This window comes from Sus scrofa, chromosome 2 (genome assembly GCF_000003025.6).
Source record: "Sus scrofa isolate TJ Tabasco breed Duroc chromosome 2, Sscrofa11.1, whole genome shotgun sequence".
Classification (NCBI taxonomy): domain Eukaryota; kingdom Metazoa; phylum Chordata; class Mammalia; order Artiodactyla; family Suidae; genus Sus; species Sus scrofa.
In genome coordinates, this window is record NC_010444.4 from 73288796 (window position 1) to 73306584 (window position 17789).

Sequence of the window (17789 nt, forward strand, 5' to 3'; positions counted from 1 at the left end):
TCCATTTGCAGAATGATGACAATAACAGTACCTATTCCAAACTATTTTACTAATATATAACGATACCTGTGACAAAATAAAACTTCCACCGAGGTACTGGTTTTACTACATGAGAGGTCAAGTTCAGGGCTAGAGCTAAGGAAAGCATTGTGATTTTGTGCCCCCTAGTGGCATTTGATATAACTTGATGTAATCTAAGGCGCAGGGATGGGAGGTGTGGTGCGAACAAGTATTTCCCGGTTTTTAATTTTTCAATCCTATTTATCTTCAAGAGAGTATCAATTTGGGGCTTGTCTGTTTGGGGTTAGCCCTTCAAACTGCTAATCTTGAAGATTAGGACAGCTAACAGCTAACATTGTATTCATTCTACTGTTTTAATCTTTACAATTGCTTTTCAGTTACAATCTTTACAGTTGCTTTTCCTTTATGCAAGCAGTGCTGGTTTACCATTTTAGGGAAAGTGTCAATTTTTAGTTCATTAGCGTAAATATCAGTGATGTGCAGATGCAGCCCACACTTTGCCTTAAGGAGAGACAGTCTGGTGTCAGAATTGCAGCTTCTGTCACTGACTTCCCCTCTAAATTTCCTGACCCGTAAAAGCAATAACAATGGTAGCACTTACCATTATTGGTGCACAAACCATGTACTTTGAATGCTGCAAATAAAGCCTTCAGTCCACAAACCCTTCCCCTCTCCTTCCATTCCTGACTTCCTGGATGAGGTCCACCTGTCTCTCAGCCTCCATTTCTCCACCTGTGAAATGAAATTGAGAGTTCTGGCGCCGGTACTCACATCCCTCTTCACCTGCCTACTGCTAGCAAATTGGAAGGACCAAGGAATTTGAACACCAGATGTGCAAGGGAAGAGGGATTTTTATTATCAAATAGGAGACAGGATCCAGTCCAGAACCCGTTCTTTTCCTTCTCCCCCTCCTCAGACCCCATCCTCAAGTAGACGGCTTCTCTTGCCCCCTTGCTTGGGGCAAGGGTTGGGGGAGGCTTCCAGGTTGAGTGAACTGAAGGGACTAAGCCGGGATGAGGTGGCTTCAGGTCGGAGATAGGGTTCCTTGGTTGGCTCAGTGGTGTTGTGACCTGTTTGATGTGGCCAGGGCCCTGGGGCAAGTCACATGGTTTCTCTGAGCTTTAGTTCATTCATCTGCAAAATGGAAGCAGCAATCATATCATCGATGCAGCTGGGAAGGTTGAGGTACTTGCCTTCCAAATCCCTGACAAGATGCCCGACACACCTTAAGTTTTGATTGTTTTTAGGTGCTGATGGTTTTTCTCCATTTTACTTTGCTGTCTTGATGACTTTCTCTTGAGCCTGGGCCACTATCTCGGAGGTGTCCCAGCTCTAGGATGCCTTCTTGGAAAGTCTTCTGGGGAGATGAAGGGGCACCTGGCCAGGAGCTCAGGCAGCAGCAGAGGCAGTGATGTTGAGCTCCTGGCGGATGAACCAGGCCCTCGGGTGTGGCAGCCAGCCCCGAAGCAGGCAGAGCAGGTGGAAGCGCCATGGGTAGAAGACACCGGAGGCCCGTGTAGCACTGCCACGGATCACAGCCAGGGCTGCCTTGGGCCCTGGGGCCGCCTTGGCCCTCGTGACACCCCTGGGTAAGGCAGAGTGTCGTGGGTCCTGTGGCTGGGGCTTAGCGCCGCCCCCCCGCCCCCAGCTCCAGTTCTGGGCTTCACCTGACTCCTTCAGCGGCTGAAGCATGATCTCGGAGGCCCAGGACACACATGGTGATGGCCACGTTCACATCTTGCATGTCCAGCTCTCGCCGAAGAGAGTCGAAGAAGCTGTCCAGCGCGAACTTGGCCGCCGAGTAGGGGCTAGAGAAGGATGTGGGCACGCGGCCTGGGAGCGTAGGAGGGCAGCTGCTGAGCTGCCAGACGCCGCTGCGCCTCCTTCAGGAAGCCTTCCTGTCCCCTCCAGGGCCGTCCGCATCGCACCGAGCCCCGTACCTTCCCCACTCCCCGCCCCGGGTGCACGTACCTAGCAAAGAAGACACCACCACCAGGGAGCCCTTACTGTCAGTCAGACTGGGCAGCGCCAACGAAGTCAGTTGCACGTAACTTATAAAGTTCACCTGAAGGTGGCGACTGCGAGTCACCAGGCAGAGGAGGAACCCAAGCCAGGAGGGGGCATGGGGCGGAGCCTTGGTAGGCAGGGGCGGGGCTCGAGGACTTGGGGGAGCTCAGGGTCAGGGGCGGAGCCAAGGCCAGGGCGGAGCCTAGAATCAGGAAAGGCGGGGTCTGGAGATGGGCGGGGCAGAGCTCGAGGGGAATGGGTAGGAGGGGGTTAAATCCGTGGCGGGAGGGCTGAGCCTGGGCCAAGAGGGGACCGAGCCGCGGAGGAGCACAGCACCTGCAAGAGCCAGCGTATCGCCTGGGCGCTGCGGGCCCGCGTGCCTGCCGGGGCGGCGCCGAGATGGTTCAGCACCAGGTAGTCCAGCCCTCCTGGCCCGGAAAGGCCCGTCAACCCTGAGCCAGTCCTTGGGGCTCTGCCCCCTCCGCCCCCGGGCCCAATGAGACACCCGCCTCTACCCCTTGAACCAGCAAAAGCTCTGACTTGAGCATAGGTGCAATAAGCTCCATGCCAGGTAAGGCCCTAAAATCAAAGAGACCCGCCCTACTCCCTTACCAGGCTTCATCCCAGATGCAATGAAACCCGTCCAGAGTTCCGCCCCCAGGATGCAATGAGACTCCACCCTAGCCACGCCCCCATACCCATAAATCTCCGCCCTCAGACACCACACCCCCGCCCCAATTTGAGCCAGGCCCCTAAGGCCTGGGCCAAGGTCCCAGACTCCACGCCCCGCCCCTCACCCAGCTTGTCCAGAGCGAACTGCACCACGCGCTCGGGCACGTCGGGGGAGGCCATGTCCGCAGCGATGTAGAAGACCTTGGGAGCGCCCAGCTTCCGGCAGTTCCCTACCACCTGGGGAGCGGGGCAGAGCTTCCCTTGGGCCCCTCCCCCCCAGATTGCCCCCTCCCCGCACCTGACCGCCCCATTGGGGCCCCAGCCTGAAGCCCCCTCCCCCCTCCTGTGGGCCTCTGGTTACATTCAACATTGTAAGGGCCACTTTTCTGTTGTTCAATCATCACTTAAAACTTAAGATTTCAAATAAATCTGGAGATTTCTGGCCTCTCTTGAAATTTTGGAAGGTGAATCCCTAAGAGCTGTACATTTCCTTGAAGTAACATCAGGCTGTTACTTAGAAGTGTCTACCCACCCTGCTCTTGAGCTTGAGAACACTAGTTACCAGCTCAGCCTGTGGTCACTATCAATACTCCCATTTAGTGAGGAAACCTCTTAGCTTTACAACTACATCAACCCAACACCACAACCCAGGAGAAGGTGCTTTTATCATTTGTGTTTTGCAAACGGAGGGGAGCAAGGTTCAGAGAGGTTAAGTGACTTGCCCAAGGCCACGCAGGAAGCCTGGACACTTACAGGCATTCAAACCCAGGCCCTGTTCCCCTCTGCCCTCATTCCCCACCCCCTGCCCCACCATAAAACTTGGAACTAGGGTCTCACTTTCTGCAGGAGAGCCTCGGTGTGGGCAGTGAGCACCAGGTGTGAGCCCAGGCGCGCATAGTGATATGCCAGTTCCTCCCCAACGCCTGCGCTGGCTCCTGTTAACAGCACACGGGCTCCACGGAGGCTGGCTGGAAGGGAGCAAGGGTGGTCAGCTTGGGGTTGGACAGGACGGCCAGACCGACCGATCCTCCCTCCTCCACCCCAGGCACTCACCTGGGTCAAAATTGTCACCCCAATAATAGGCGAAGAACAGGGCTCCCAGCCCCGTGAGGAGCAGCACCTTCATGGCCTTCACTGGGTCTGCAGTGGGAGAGAGGCCTGGCCCACAGTCACACCCCAGTCAGACCCATTTCCCCAAGTGCATCTTTTTTTTTTATAGAGCACGCGGTAATGCCCCAGGCTGTGGCTCTGCTCCCTCTTCTCCATCTCCATAGCCACCATCTGGTCAAAGGCATTATACAGTTCACCTGAATGGCTGCAGTAATCTCCTCCCCCTGCTGAAAACTCTGCCTGTTTTCATTTAAAACAAAAGCCTCGGTGACCAAAAAGGCCCTGCTTAGACCAGCCCCTCTTGTTCATTCTGCTTGGCCACACCAGCCTCTTCACCGTTAATCAGAACCTGCCAGTCACCATCTTGCCTCGGAGCCTTTGCACTGGCTGTTCCCTCTGCGAGGAATGCTCTTCCCAAATATAACCCAATGGCTCGCTCTTTCAAGTGTCACCGCAAAAATCACCTGCTCAGAGGGCACTTCCCTGGCTTCCTTCTCTAAAACACCTGTTCCCAGTCCCCCTCTCTCCCCTACCTGTAGAACTTTCTTCTTCTGGGTATTTGTCATCCCCTGAAATCACCCTGATGATTTGTTACGTGTTTAGGATCCCTCACTCCCCTTAAACTCAGCTCCATGAAGGCTGGAAGGAAACAGAAACCTGCCTCTGTGTTGCTCACTTTTTTTTCCTTTTTTGGCCACCCTGCAGCATATGGAGCTCCCAGGCCAGGGTCAGTTCCAAGCCGCAGTTGCGAACTAAGCCAGAGCTGCAGTGATGCTGGATCTTAAACTCACAGTGTCTGGCTGGGGATTGAACCTGCATCCCAGAGCTCCCAAGACACTGCCAATCCTATTGTGCCACAATGGGAACTCCTGTGCTGATCACTTTTGGATCTTCGATGTCCTAAACTGCCAGACATGCAGTAAGTGCTGACTATATACTAGACTGGCCCAAAGTGATAGGAGGAATGTGAGAGCTGGGGGAAGCTCAGAAAAACAACTTGGTCTGGAGATATCCAGAAGGAATAGGATATGGCAGACAGATGTGCCCATGACACCAGGTTAAGATGTGATTTCAGCTGTGGGAGCTGATTTACTTGTTCCAGGGAGAACGGGCCAGGTGCTTTAAGTTCAGTGGATCATGGGCCTCCCCTGAAAAGGGCACAGGCCAATCATATATCTTGGAGTTTCTATCCTATGAATTCCATGGGGCAAAGAAGAGAGGTAGACTTCTAGAACCCAGGAGGCTGAGAGGTGGTGGCCTTGGGGAGCCCCCATATCTCCAAGCACTAAATCAGTCCTACCTCCTTTGTCCCTACGGCAAAGTTCCATCTGCCTTCTCTCTGGCTCTCGCATCTTCACACTCCCTTCCTCCCACTCTATTCTCTCCAAGCAGCCATAGGGATCTTTGTCCAAAAAAATTCTGGAATGTTCCTTCCTGCTCCAAACCCTCCCAAGGCGTCTCACTGTCCGAAATGGAGACCGTTTCCTCACCTTAGCCCACAAGACCCAGAAGGTCTGGCCGCTGCCTTTCTGTTCATCCTCATTTACCCTACGTCCTATCTATGAATCTTCCAGTTCACAGAAAAATGAACTCCTCGGCCTTACCCATTCACGCCGGCGTCCCCTCAGCAGGGGACGATCTGCCACTTCCAGGGAAAGCCCTGAAGGGCCTCAGCTTAGCCCTCTTTCAACCGGGTCCTGAACACAGCAGCCCCGCAAGGGCTGGGTGATAGCTAGGTGGGTGGATGAACGAATGGATGGATGAAACACCCAGGCTGCAAAGAGGGAGGAAAAGCGGAAACCTGATCCTTACAGAACCGACTGGCCTCCGGACCTCGCCCGGCCTCAGTTTCCCATCTGGACAAAGAGGGCGTGCAGCCCACTGCATGCTCACAACCGCGCACTCACCCACTCAGTTTCTCCCGCCGTCCAGTGGGGCTGGGGTCCGGGCTTGGGAGCCACGCGCGTACCTCCCCGCCCTCGCGGTGTCGGGATGGCCGCCGACCGCGCCCCCTCCAGTAGGGTCTGAGTCACGTGACCCAGAGCCCACCTACTCAGGGGGAGGGGCTAGACTTTTGGAATCTCCGCGCCCGGCGTTGCCGGGCAACAGCCTCAGCCTGGCTACCTTCTATCCCCGCCCCTGTAGTGAAGCCACACTGATTCGACCACGTGACTAAGGCCCGCCTGTCTCCTAAATTCCGCCTTCGTGTTGCCGTGACAACCGGCTTTCCAGTACTCTCTTCCCAGGCCTGCGCTGGTGGATCTCCCAGGTGCCGAAATTTCGTGTGTCACCCTCAGGTCTTACTCCAGACACCCAACTCCTCTTTCCCTCACGTCACCACGGCCATTCCGCTCCGAACTGCATTTCCCAGGAGGCTTGGCCGCTTAAACTAGCTTTCCAGAGCCTTACTGGACGTGACAACTACTTTTCCCAGACAGCTTTGCGGCTGCCGGCCCCGAAGACTAAGGTTCGAGGACTCATTTTGCAGCGGAACAGAAACCCCTCTCTGGCGTCTCGCAGCCGAGACTTCATGTCCCGGAGGCCTTTGCGCCTGACAGGCGACCACGCTTCCCAGAGGCCTCTGCGGCGCCGCGACCGGAAGCGGCGGGCGAGCCGAGTGTCCTTGCGCACGGAGCTGAGTGATCATGGTACCTCGAGTGTGGTCGCTGATGAGGTTCGTGGGGCTACTGGGCGGGCCTCAAGCCCCCAAAATATTTACTTCTGTGGGCACCCCCATCTGGTTTGCTTACGACCGGCTCTTCGCTGCCGTAGTGTCAGGTTTCCCGTGTCGGTTCAGACAGGGTGGAGCTTACCGAGTTCTCCCTCCTGTCGCCGCCTTCCCGCTTCCTAGCGACTCCTTCCCTCTGCATTCCGTACACTAGACCCGTCCGAGTTTCAGCTGCCTGATCTGTAAAATGGGAGTGTCGCACGCGTTTGTTGGGAAGTTAATGTGCACCCAGAGCAGCGTTTGACACAGGAAACGACCAGGGACCCCCGCTGGCTCCTCTCGGAGCATCCCTCTCGGGGCTGGAAGGTAGAAAGCGGTCAGTGGTCTTGTTTTCACTGACCCCTGCCCTCTGCAGGATCTCAAGTGACATTGTGCCTCTCCAGGCTTCAGTTTACTAAACAGAGCTGAGTACCCCTGCCTTTTGTACACTCTAAGTGTTGTGCATGGGAGGGCTCATGCACGCCTCTTGGCTCCCAAGGTGCCCTGTGCTTCCCCATTAGCTGCCTGGCTTCAGGTATGTCACTCTTTGGACTTGAGCCCCCCACCCCTACCCTGTGGTTCCTTTCCTTCCATGCAGGTTCCTCATCAAGGGCAGTGTGGCTGGGGGCGCTATCTACCTGGTATATGACCAGGACCTGCTGGGGCCCAGCGACAAGAGCCAGGCTGCCCTTCAGAAAGCCGAGGAGGTGGTCCCCCCTGCTGTGTACCAGTTCAGCCAGTACGTGTGCGAGCAGACTGGCCTGAAGATACCCCAGGTACCCCGAGCTGGGATCAAGACTAAAGCTTGGTGGGAGCTGGGGTGTCTGCTCTGGGGTGGTCTTTGATCCTGGTCCCTTGATCCTCTGCCATGGGGCTTGTGCTGCTCTCCCTGCCTGTGAGGGCGGATGGGGCTGCTGGGCCTTACTCTTTCAGCAGCCCCTTCTCCCTCTCTCTTCCCAGCTCCCAGCCCCTCCAAAGTTTAACTTTCACATACGGGACTACTGGAATTCAGGTAGGCCCCAGGCCATCTACCTGGGGGGTTGGCTGCAGATACCTCCCACCTTCCTTCTTGGCCATTTCTTTTCGTCACTCCCTGTCCAACTCTGTGTGCACCTCCTGTGGATCTGAAGGAGAAAAGGAGGTGGAGATTCCAGGGAGGTGGGAGCCAGATGGCGCCTCCTTTGAGGGCCTGAGGCCACAACAGAGCGAGTGTGGCCTTTGCCTGTTTTCCTTGCATGGAATTGACAGAGCTGCTGCCTGTAAAAGTCCTCGCTGAAGGCACCTGGCTCTCCCTTTCCACAGGCGTCATCAAGGTGATGTCGGCTCTGTCTGTGGCCCCCTCAAAGGCTCGAGAGTACTCCAAGGAGGGCTGGGAATACCTGAAGGAGCGAACCAAGTAGCCTGTCAGAGGAGGCTGCCTGCCCCAGGTGGGAACAAGGCACCATGGACACCAGACTTGGACCCCATGCTTGAGGGCAGCTCCCAGCCTTGCCGGCTCAATAAAGGACTTGGAAATGTTCCCTGACCTCTGTGCTGGCCCCCAGGGCTTGAGCTTCTGGATCCTGGGGGCTCATCAAGCCTGACCTTGACCGTGGTTCACCCTTTGTGTCTGGGCCCTGCCCACTGATGAGCCCTTGACCTGGTGTGTGGGGGGTGGGAGCAGACCTTGGCCCTTGGGCTTGGGGCTCCAGGAGAGGGTTGAGAAAGTGCTAAGGGCCCACCTGGGTCAGGGGTTTCCTCAGGTCATGGTTGGTTGAGCCCAGGGTAGTGCAGTCTGGGGGTGAGGGCTGTTCTCCATGGCCAGGAGCTCCCACAGCCGCTGTCCTGCTTAGCTCACTGATCTGCTCGCCTGGTCTAGTCCCTCCCATCCCTTGCCTGATCTCCACTCTCATTCCACCCTCTCCCTACAGCCTGGGGATTCCTGAGGAGCACAGACCTGGCAGCAATGGCTGTGCAGGGGTTTCCCTGTCCACCACATGTCCCCTGCCCCCCAGGAAGCCTTCTCTGACACCCCTGCCCACACTGGCTCAGCTACCTGTGACCTAAATGTCTTCCCATCTGGAGCTCTGGGAGGGTGGCAGCTCTGGGAGAGTGGGTCTTTGAGATGTTCCTGCGAGGCCCTGGCACCTAGCCACAGAGGGCATCCCACTGTAGTGACAGCAGGATAGAACCTCTGTCCAGGACTTCCCTTCGTGGCTCAGTGGTTAACGAATCCAACTAGGAACCATGAGGTTTCAGGTTCAATCCCTGGCCTCACTCAGTGGGTTAAGGATCCGGCATTGCCATGAGCTGTGGTGTAGGTTGCAGACACGGCTCGGATCCCACGTTGCTGTGGCTGTGGTGTAGGCCGGCGGCTACAGCTCCAATTTGACCCCTAGCCTGGGAACCTCCATATGCTGTGGGAGTGGTCCTAGAAAAGGCAAAAAGACAAAAAAAAAAAAAAAAAAAAAAAGAATCTGTCCAGACTGGCTAGGAGGTGGGCTTGGGTGATAGCCAGCAGCTGGCTCAGGAGGCTCCCCTGGGAGTCAGGGAGCAGGCCTGGGTAATGGTGCCCTGAGCTGTCAAGGGATCCTCTGTTTCCAAGAGTTCTGGGGTTTAGGTCACTTGGCTTAAGGGGCAGAGCTCACCCAGGGTCATGAGCCAGGAAAAGATAGCAGTATGACAGATGAGGGAAACAGACTGGAGGCCGGGGCATGCCATAGGCTCTGCTGGGGAGTAGAAGCCAGCATGTGACCATCCATCCATTGGGCCAGGGAGGAGCGGGGAGGGCTGTAGCCTGGCCCTGAAGCTTGGGAGGATAGAGCCCTGAGTGACTGACCTGTGCCATCGTGGTCTCCAGGTGCACCTCCCATGTCCTGTGCATCACGTGAAAGCCATCTGGGTCCTGTACTCCCCAGTCCTTGCTGAGCCCCTGTGGAGGTGGGAACAGGTCTAAGCGGGTGGGATAGGTGGGGCCAGGGCCTGTCCCTGATCCTCTGCTGCCTAGGAGGGAGATGGTGCTGGCCATTATGGAGGCCAAGAGCAGAGCTTGGTTTCAAGCCTGACTCCAGCCACAGAACCTTTCCAGCAGCCTTGTGGGCCTATTTTATGGATGGAGAAACTTGGAAGAAATCTGCACTGCCAAGTTAATGGTTCCTTCTGTCCACCAAGAGCCCAGGTGTTCGACTTAGACCCTTCCTGGTGTGCAGGCCTTCTAGCCCCCACAGACCTAGTCCCAGGCCTTGAATATAGGCGGGATTCATGCTAGGCATGCATAAAGCTTGGTCTCCCTAAGGCCTTGTGACCCTCCTGTGACTGTTATCATTTTATGGAGGCAGGGGGTAGAGCTGCCAAGGCCACCCGTTCCTGCCCTGCTCTTGAACAGCTGTTAGCCCAGTACTGGCCCAGCAAAGCCCACAGGAAAGGAAGCCAGTCTGAAGGAGATGTCTTGAGGCATGCCTGGCACTCCTGGCCCCCTCTTCTTCATTTAGGCAGCTGGCTGTGTCTGTCTCCTCAGTCAGACCTCGCCTTGATTCCTCTTCATCAACTTTTTCTTTGGTCCGTGTACATGGCACGCCTAAGTTCCCAGGCTAGGAACTGAACCTGCCCCACAGCAGTGATGCCAGATCCGTAACTGCCAGGCCACCAGGGAACTCTGTTGACTTGTATTTCTTGCCAGTGCCAAGACCACCTCCCTGCTCCTCTCACCTCCAGGCCTGCCTCCCTAAAATCCAAGTCTGATGACCAAATCTCCCCTGTTCAAACACCTGTGGCTCCCCACTGGGCTCTTTGAGCCCAGACTCCTCAGAGGGGCCCTGCCTCCCCTCGGGCCTCCTTGGGGCAGCATCTGCCCCAAGCTTGAATGCCCCCTCCTCCAGGAAATCTCCCCAGCCCCTTCTCTGAGTGCTCTGTGGGGGCCCCATCACAGCGCCTGCCACCTGGGGCAAACTGCCACAGTTTGGTATCACTGACATTCAGGAAGGATGGCTTTGTGGTGGGGCCATACTGGGCAGGCCATCCTACCTCCAACCCCCCCAAACAGCCAGTGGCACCTTACCATCCACTCCTGACAAACACCAATGTCTCCTGGCACTGCCAGATGTCTTCTGGGGACAGGTTCACCCTGGGTGGTCCAAAGTCCAGCATGGTTCTCACTGGCTGAAATCTAGGTGTGGCAGGGCTGGTTCCTTCTGGAGGCTCCAGGGAGAATCTGCCTTTTCTAGCTCCTAGAGGCTGCTGTGATCCTTGGCCTGCGGCCTTTCCTCCGTCCTCACAGGCAGGAGCGTAATCCTGCCTCCACTTTTCCCTTCGAGGACCCTCCTGATAGCACATGATGTACCTGGAGACCTGGGTAATCTTCCATGGGAAGATTAACTGAATCCCATCTGCAAAGTCCCTGCTGCCACATGAAGTGTGTGTAGAGGTTGTAGGGATCATGACAGGGAAGTGTCTGGCCTAGATGAGGGGGGTTACAAGAGGTGAGAAGGCCTGCTCCTGTGTCTTCCCCTGACTGTGGGCTCTGAGGAGCAGGCACCTGGTCAGCCTTGGTCATTGCATTGTTACCTCCAGGGCCAGATACTACTTTAGTGTGAGAAGGGGGCCCAGAGATGACAGGTGACTGGCCACTTCCCATGGAGCCAAGAGACAGGCCTCTGACCCCTATTCCCCTAATAGGGTAGGTCCCCACCCTGTCCATACAAGCAGGGTATGCAGCTAATGTGGGGAGGTGGTGCCTGTCCCACAATCACATGCGGTCATCTGCTTCTCCACTAGGATGCCATTCCACTCATGAGGTTCCTAGAACAGTGTGATTCAAAGACAAAGTAGATGGTGGGGGCTGGGGCCAGGGATGGGGAGTGGATGTTCAATGGGGCACAGGTGCAGTTTGGGGAAGATGAGAAGGTCCTGGAGATGGATGGTGTGGTTGGTCATGTAGCACTGACAATGTACATAATGCCACTGAGTTTTACCCTTAAATGGTTAAGATGGTAACTTTGATGTTATGTGCATTTTACCACACAAAATGCAAAACAGCCCATTCAGCAAGTCTCAGACATGGAGGCAGAGTGTGGGCGATGGGAACAAATATCTGAGGTACATCGCAAAGTCCTAGAGGAGGTGCAAGCCAGACAGTCCTGGTCCAATGAACTCCAGGCCTGGGCTCACACATGCTGGGAAGTGTGTGCAGCTGGCAAAGAGCTTCGGGAAACCCCACCCTGAAAGCTGCTCCTTTCTATCCTCCTTCCCTGAAGGAAGAACTGTGGCTAGGCATTAATGAGTATCATGTCATTTTACTTAGAGGTGAAGAGAAAAAGAGATGACGCTTTATAAATAAAGGCTATGTGAACAGAAACACATTTATTACAAAAAAACAAAAGAACAAAAAACAAATTCACATTGTATTGAGCTACAATATGGCAGCAGATAAAAAAAAATTATTGTACACAGTTTAAGGGAAATCCTAACAGAACACGTTCTTGTTGCCACATGACGTAACACAGGGTTCCAAGCACTTAGTAGCGGCGAGTGAAGCGGGCATCATTGGGTCGGCTCCCCCGGTTCTGGCCTCCGAAGCCACCCTGCATGCCACCGCGTGGGATCACATGGCCCCGTGAGGCACCCCCAGGGGCAAAGCTACCTCGCCTGGAATAAAGGCAGATTCTGATTGGCCCCCATGGCCCCACACAGTGGGCTCTGCCCCACACCCGTGCTCTCTGGGGCTTCTTCCTTCTGGAGCAGTGGCACCAGGGGCCAGACCTGTACCCTTCAGGCAGCAGGGACACTGCCCAGGACATAGCACACAGGGGCTGTGTTAGCTGGGAAGGAGTGACTATTTCTACACCTTCACTGAGGCAAGCCCACATGCAAAGACGGTACGCCTTACCCTGACATGCCTCCCCGGTTCATCATGTGACCTGGCCCAGAGTGACCAGACATACTTCTCTCGCCACCTAGAAAACAAGAGACATTTTTCGCACAGGACAGGGGGTTTAAGAGGACACAGGCTTGGGAAACTCCAGTCCTTTTCTCAGGTCACCAGGTCAACCCATAACTGGCAGGTCCACAGCACACACCCAGTGTCCTCACCAAGTCACAGCAGAGAGGAACGTTGGCACCCATAGCAACCCTCCTATGCCAGGTCTCACCCACTCACCCACCCACCCACCCAGGCCAGGAGAAGCAAGGCCAAGCAGGAAGAGCAGACACAGGTGGACAGCAGTTGCAGCTCCAGCTTCCCAGATGTTTTTCCACAAAGACCCGCCCCAGCCGAGGCCAGTCCTCACCTTGCCACCTCTTGTGGTCCCTGTCTATCATGCCTCCGTCAGCAGCACCCTGCCACGCACGGTCATCCTCTATTCTTCGGCCATGGTCCCCCCAGTCACGTCTGCCCCTTAGAAAAAGACATCTCTGATTTGGATTGCCCCCATCTCTGCCTTTCAGAAGAGCAATGGCGCTAGCTTCTGGAGGGTGGGTTTAGCATTCTGGGAGCCCAGCCCTCTGCCCCTTGGGACAATGCAGTGGACAGAACTGGTTGACTATCTCGTGCTGCTGAGAGCTCAAAGGCAGCTTGGGTTGCGGCGAGTGTACTGGGCCTACACAGCTTATCCCTGAGACCAGGGCCCCAAGCTGGACAGATCAATCCTGCCAGCTGTCTAAGACCCTTGCGGGCACTGGGAGGCACAGGACACAAACCTGGGTGGAGGAGGCAGCCCCCGGCCCTCGCTCATCCTTTTGTCAGAGCCGTATCCACCCCACCCATCACGAGAGTCCCGTCCGTGGCGCTCTGGTCCTCCGTGGCGTTCCGGGTAATGCTAGAAGTTAAAGGGTCAGAACAAAAAAAGCCTTCAGGACAACCCTGGATCCCAGGGCCTTGGGGAAACTAACAATGAAGGACAATAACTCAGAAGCGCTTGGAGGCCTGAGACAGTACAGGCAGGTGTTCTGCACGCTGTCTGGGGCCACACAGGCCCTTTCAGCAGATGTGATCCAGCTACATCCCCGAAGCCTGCTCACGGTCTACGGAGAAGTGGAGCTGAAGATCGAATTAGGTTATGCCCAATTTGAAGGTGGAGATCTAAAGCACCGATGAACTGAGGGGTGCTGGGGCCGAACCACTGCCCCATACCAGAACAGACCATACTGTGCCTGATGAATATAATCACAAGCCACACAGAGCCATCAGAGCAGAAAGGCCACCAGGGGTCCTTTGACAACTCACTCCAGGGCCTGGCATCTCGTCCTGTTTTGCTCAAAGCACAACTCTTTGGCAACCCCCATTCTATTCAGCAGCACCGCCGTGTGAACTGCTTGGCCAGCAAAACCCCAGGAGGATGAAGGAGGAAGCCTCACACCCTAGCTCCTTTCCCTTCACCCAAAGTCCATTACTGCTGGCTGGAAGAAGGCCCAGGCTGACCTTCAGGGGAGCTGGCAAGGTGGCTCTGGCTCCTTGGTCCTGTTCTCTTGCTGTTCCACAAACCCAACCTGTGGCCTTGAGCCTTTTGTCCCAGAACCATGTTCTCAATGAGCAGGAAGGAAAAAGTAATCCCAGTAATGATACCCTGTAGGGAACTGCTCCGGCCACCCTGTCACCATCCACGTCCAGGGGGATTTCCCAGGCCAAGGGCACATTCTGACACAGCAGCTCCAAGGAGAGCCCTGGCTTTGTGGGCCTTGGCACAGGGGGCAGCACAGACGCCTGCTTCCCCAGGCCACCCACATCCAAACATGTGCTGACACTTCCCTCGACACAAGAAAAGGAAGTCAATTTCACAAGATGGATAAAATACAGCACTGTTCCTTCAAGGGGCAAAACCATGTCAGTATGTCCAGCAAAGTCAGTGTTGCCAAATGAAATAAGGGCAGCTCAAACTGGATTCCCAAAACATTTCTTTCTACGAATACCTTCGGTGCATACCATTTTTTTTGGGGGGGGGCTGTCTTTTTAGGGCTGTACCTGCAGCATGTGGAAGTTCCAGGCTAGGGGCTTTTGAATTGGAGCTGTAGTTGCCGGCCTACACCACAGCCACAGCAATACAGAATCCGAGCCGTGTCTGAGACCTATACCACAGCTCACGGCAATGCTAGAATGTTAACCCACTGAACGAGGTCATGGATCAAACACGCGTCCTCATGAATACTAGTTGGGTTCGTTACCGCTGAGCCATGACAGGAACTCCAGGGGGGTACCAGCTTTAAAAAAATATAGCAAATGATTTACACAGCTTCATTTCATTTGGGGCAAATTTTAAGAATGACCTTTTAGGAGTTCCCTAGTGGTCTAGTGGTTAAGAAGGACTTGATGTCGTCACTGCTGTGGCAGGGGTTTGACCCCTGGCCTGGGAATTTCTGCATGCCACAAGTGTGGCCAAAAAAAGGAATGACAGTCCATCAACAGCCTTCTGAAGACTTCAAACTGGACAGAGAAGCACTTAAAATAGGCAAGTTCATCTCAGCAAGACCTAGTTCTTTAACTAAAGCCCATTTTCCTCTCTCCCAAATGTTTTAAAACTTAACCAACATTCTTCTAACCAACAACCCACCCACGCATCAGTGCAAAAAGGTTCTGAAGGTCTGTGTTGGTTTTTCCCTTTCTGTCAGATGTCATCATCTGCTGTTCAAGTCAGCAGTTATGTCTTATTATTTATGATCGTGGATGTGAGAAAACAAACAACACTTTCCGTTTCAGAACAGCACCATCTAATCATATAATGAGCTATCAATGATGAAAAGCAACACATCAGGACTGAATGAACGTTTTCCGTAGACACATACGACATCTCATTTAACTCCTACCACTCTAAGCAGCAGAAATAATCCTCATTTCACAGGTGGAGAAATAGGCTTAGCAAAAGTGGTGGCACCAGAATGTGACCCCAGTCATGATTCTGGAGCCTGGACATTTAAGCACCCTGCTCAATGTCTCCACCAAAGGAGACTCAGGAGGCTGGGTCTAGATTTAGCTGCATGTAAGATTTAGGTCCAGGAGCAGAGAAAGAGGAGTCACGTGAGGGTTATAGACCATCTCAGACGTAGCCAAGAAGCTTAGCCATCCCCAGCTACATTCTGAGGAGTGGAAGGAAGGCAGCACTGAAACGACGATGCTTGAGTCAGGGAAAAGACTGACTCATGGGGCAGCGATTCTGCTAGAACAATTCCCTGACACAACCTTCTCTCATCCCTCCCATTTTCCAAGGAAACTCACTAAACAGTCAAGACTCTTTGGGGACATGCTCAATCTAAATGTAAGATAGGGGAAAAGGAGAAAATTGAGCTTATTTTCTAATGTGTTAATCCCACAGAGAGAGGGTGTGTGGGCCCGACTGAGTTGCTTCCCAAGACTCAAGAAGGGAGGGCTGACTCATGCAAGGACCCCGCCAGATTCACGCAAGGCTCCCCAGTACTTTAGTACCAGTGTAGGCACTAAGGTATTAGGTATATAGAACCTCAGGGTCAAGGCCAAACAAGGATTCAGAACACCTGCCTGGATTATGGGCCAAGACAAAGCACAGGCCATTTACGTCGTCACTCCACAAACATCACAGGGGCTGCACTCCCTCACTTGTTCTTTCTCTAACTCAGATAAAGGAGGAAGGAGGCTGCAGAAGGGAAGAGAACCAATTCTGCAGGGAAAACTGTGGCAATAATCATAGCCTCTGACTTACCTGACCTTCTCGTTCTCCCATCATTGACCTTGAACCTTCTCTCCTGAAAAAGGCAATTTAAATGAAACCATAAAGAGACAGGTCACTTAGATCCTCAAATGGAAAACATTTCCCAAGTTGAACCCACTGTGCTAGTTTGAGTGGGCTTGCAACTTAGAAGCCTAGAGCCTGGAAGGGCCACCTGAGTTCTCTGTCATTACAAATGAACTGGGGCCAAGAAAATGTGCATCAAGCAGGTAGGGTTAGCAACTGACCTGTCGACTGAGTGATCGGGGTAGCGGCCCCGGTCCCTGTGGTCAAAGTCGTGGAAGCGGTCCTGGCGGTTGAAGTCAGAATGGTAGCGTTCATCTAGGGCAGCCCGCTTAGCTTCTGGCCAGTACGCATCATCTCGCCTGGAAGAGTAAGCAAGAATGAAGTACATGCATTTTCCCCTCCAAATAGGTTACCTCTATTAATCTGAGCTGATAAACTAAAGCCTCAAACTGTCCCTGGACCCTATCACTTCACAGTATGAGGAGACTCTCCACTACATGAACGGAGAGCGCTTGGAGGCGTGATGTGGGATTTGACTGACTGCCTCTGTCTTACCCAACATGCACTGCATCCCCCATGGAAAAGCTTAGGTCTCCCTGACAGGAGGCCATCAGTGAAGTGGGCAGGTGCACGTGTGTGCCAGCGGATTCCCTTTGGGAATCTCTCACAGCCATGAGGGTCGGCCAGCGTCTACCAGGACAGTTACTGTGGTGCTGTCCTTCTTTCCCAATGCAGACCTGACCCTCCAGACGCCCAGTGGGGAGGACTTTGTAGCACTTGAAACAGACCATTTCAAAAATATTTGTGACCATAGCAGATTTCTACATCAGTAATTTGTAAAAAAGCATAAAAAGTCCTAGGTCAGCTTAAAGGCCTTCTATAGAAGTCTCAATGTTATATTACACAGGAACCTATGCAGTACAAAGAGTAAAACAAACACCACTATGCAGTCTCCTCCAAGTATCCATGTACATGGAAAAGCTCTGACTTGGATCGATGCTAGGATGATCACCTAAGACTCCTGACAGCAAGGTCTGAAACAGGCCTGTCCTTTACTGGGAGTCGGTATTTTAGTATTCTTATGTCAGCATGTCTGGGAATTAAAACAAATCTCATTAACAGAATGAACCAACACAAACTACTGCAATGATTACAAACTTGGAAGGTGCCCAGAAGTAGGTGCTTTTTGGTCTCTGCCCAGAACTGTGTGTCATGTGTTGCTCCGGGTATCTAAGCTGGGAGCGCTATTTTATCCAACCATTTATCCACCAATCTCAAACCACCTCCATCCGGTTCCTGGATAAAGTACAGGATATCAAACTGGGCTGTGGCAAGCACTTGTGCTTCTTCCTTTTCTATTTTCTTCTTTTTTATTCTGCTTTTTTTGGGGCTGCACTTGCAGCATATGGAGGTTCCCAGGCTAGGGGTCGAATCGGAGTTACAGCTACTGGCCTACACCATAGGTACAGCAATGCCAGATCCGAGCCACGTCTTTGACCTACACCACAGCTCATAGGCAACGTCGGATTCTTAAGCCACTGAGCATGGCCAGGGATCCAACCCGCAACCTCATGGTTCCTAGTTGGATTCATTTCTAT

General features: G+C 53.8%; 3 protein-coding genes across 10 annotated transcripts in view; 1 reads left to right on the forward strand and 2 right to left on the reverse strand.

Annotated features, from left to right (window-relative positions):
* HSD11B1L (hydroxysteroid 11-beta dehydrogenase 1 like) lies at positions 194–5882 on the reverse strand. Of its 7 annotated transcripts, XR_001307013.2 has the most exons (10): positions 5718–5882; positions 5415–5584; positions 3754–3858; positions 3538–3668; positions 2826–2937; positions 2365–2456; positions 1993–2086; positions 1689–1854; positions 1247–1606; positions 855–1155 (listed from the first exon to the last, which is right to left on the reverse strand). XR_001307013.2 is itself a non-coding variant. In XM_013994748.2 (9 exons), the coding sequence occupies exons 2-9, from the start codon at positions 5416–5418 to the stop codon at positions 735–737; spliced, it is 723 nt and encodes a 240-aa protein (XP_013850202.1). In that variant the 5' UTR covers positions 5419–5584; positions 5718–5882; the 3' UTR covers positions 194–734. The 7 variants fall into 7 exon arrangements, 6 of the variants coding, with proteins under 6 accessions (XP_013850202.1, XP_003123133.1, XP_013850200.1 ...); XM_013994748.2 differs by lacking the exons at positions 855–1155; positions 1247–1606 and adding an exon at positions 194–753; XM_003123085.6 differs by having other exon boundaries at positions 855–1606; positions 3754–3840.
* Positions 6417–8036, forward strand: C2H19orf70 (chromosome 2 open reading frame, human C19orf70). Its single transcript, NM_001097463.2, is given in 4 exon segments — positions 6417–6484; positions 7116–7293; positions 7478–7529; positions 7820–8036. Coding segments are annotated over 4 exon segments (357 nt in total). The 5' UTR covers positions 6417–6455; the 3' UTR covers positions 7918–8036.
* The window catches only part of SAFB (scaffold attachment factor B), a 33871-nt gene continuing 27910 nt past the window's right edge, over positions 11829–17789 (reverse strand). The window contains exons 16-21 of one of the 2 annotated variants that reach the window (XM_021084023.1): positions 16413–16550; positions 16159–16201; positions 13190–13308; positions 12781–12887; positions 12381–12447; positions 11829–12139 (exon numbers count right to left, since the gene is read on the reverse strand). In XM_021084023.1, coding sequence (XP_020939682.1) covers positions 12010–12139; positions 12381–12447; positions 12781–12887; positions 13190–13308; positions 16159–16201; positions 16413–16550 — 604 coding nt within the window. In that variant the 3' untranslated portion in view covers positions 11829–12009. The remainder of the gene's footprint in view (positions 12140–12380; positions 12448–12780; positions 12888–13189; positions 13309–16158; positions 16202–16412; positions 16551–17789) is intronic. The other variant, XM_021084024.1, reaches the window with a different exon arrangement.

Coding starts and splice junctions, on each gene's coding strand:
- HSD11B1L (XM_013994746.2), bottom strand. Junction 2,457..2,825: donor GTTCGCTCTGGACAAGCTGG/GTGAGGGGCGGG, acceptor TTTCCGGGCCAG/GAGGGCTGGACTACCTGGTG. Junction 1,855..1,992: donor GGTGGTGTCTTCTTTGCTAG/GTACGTGCACCC, acceptor CTACGCTCCCAG/GCCGCGTGCCCACATCCTTC.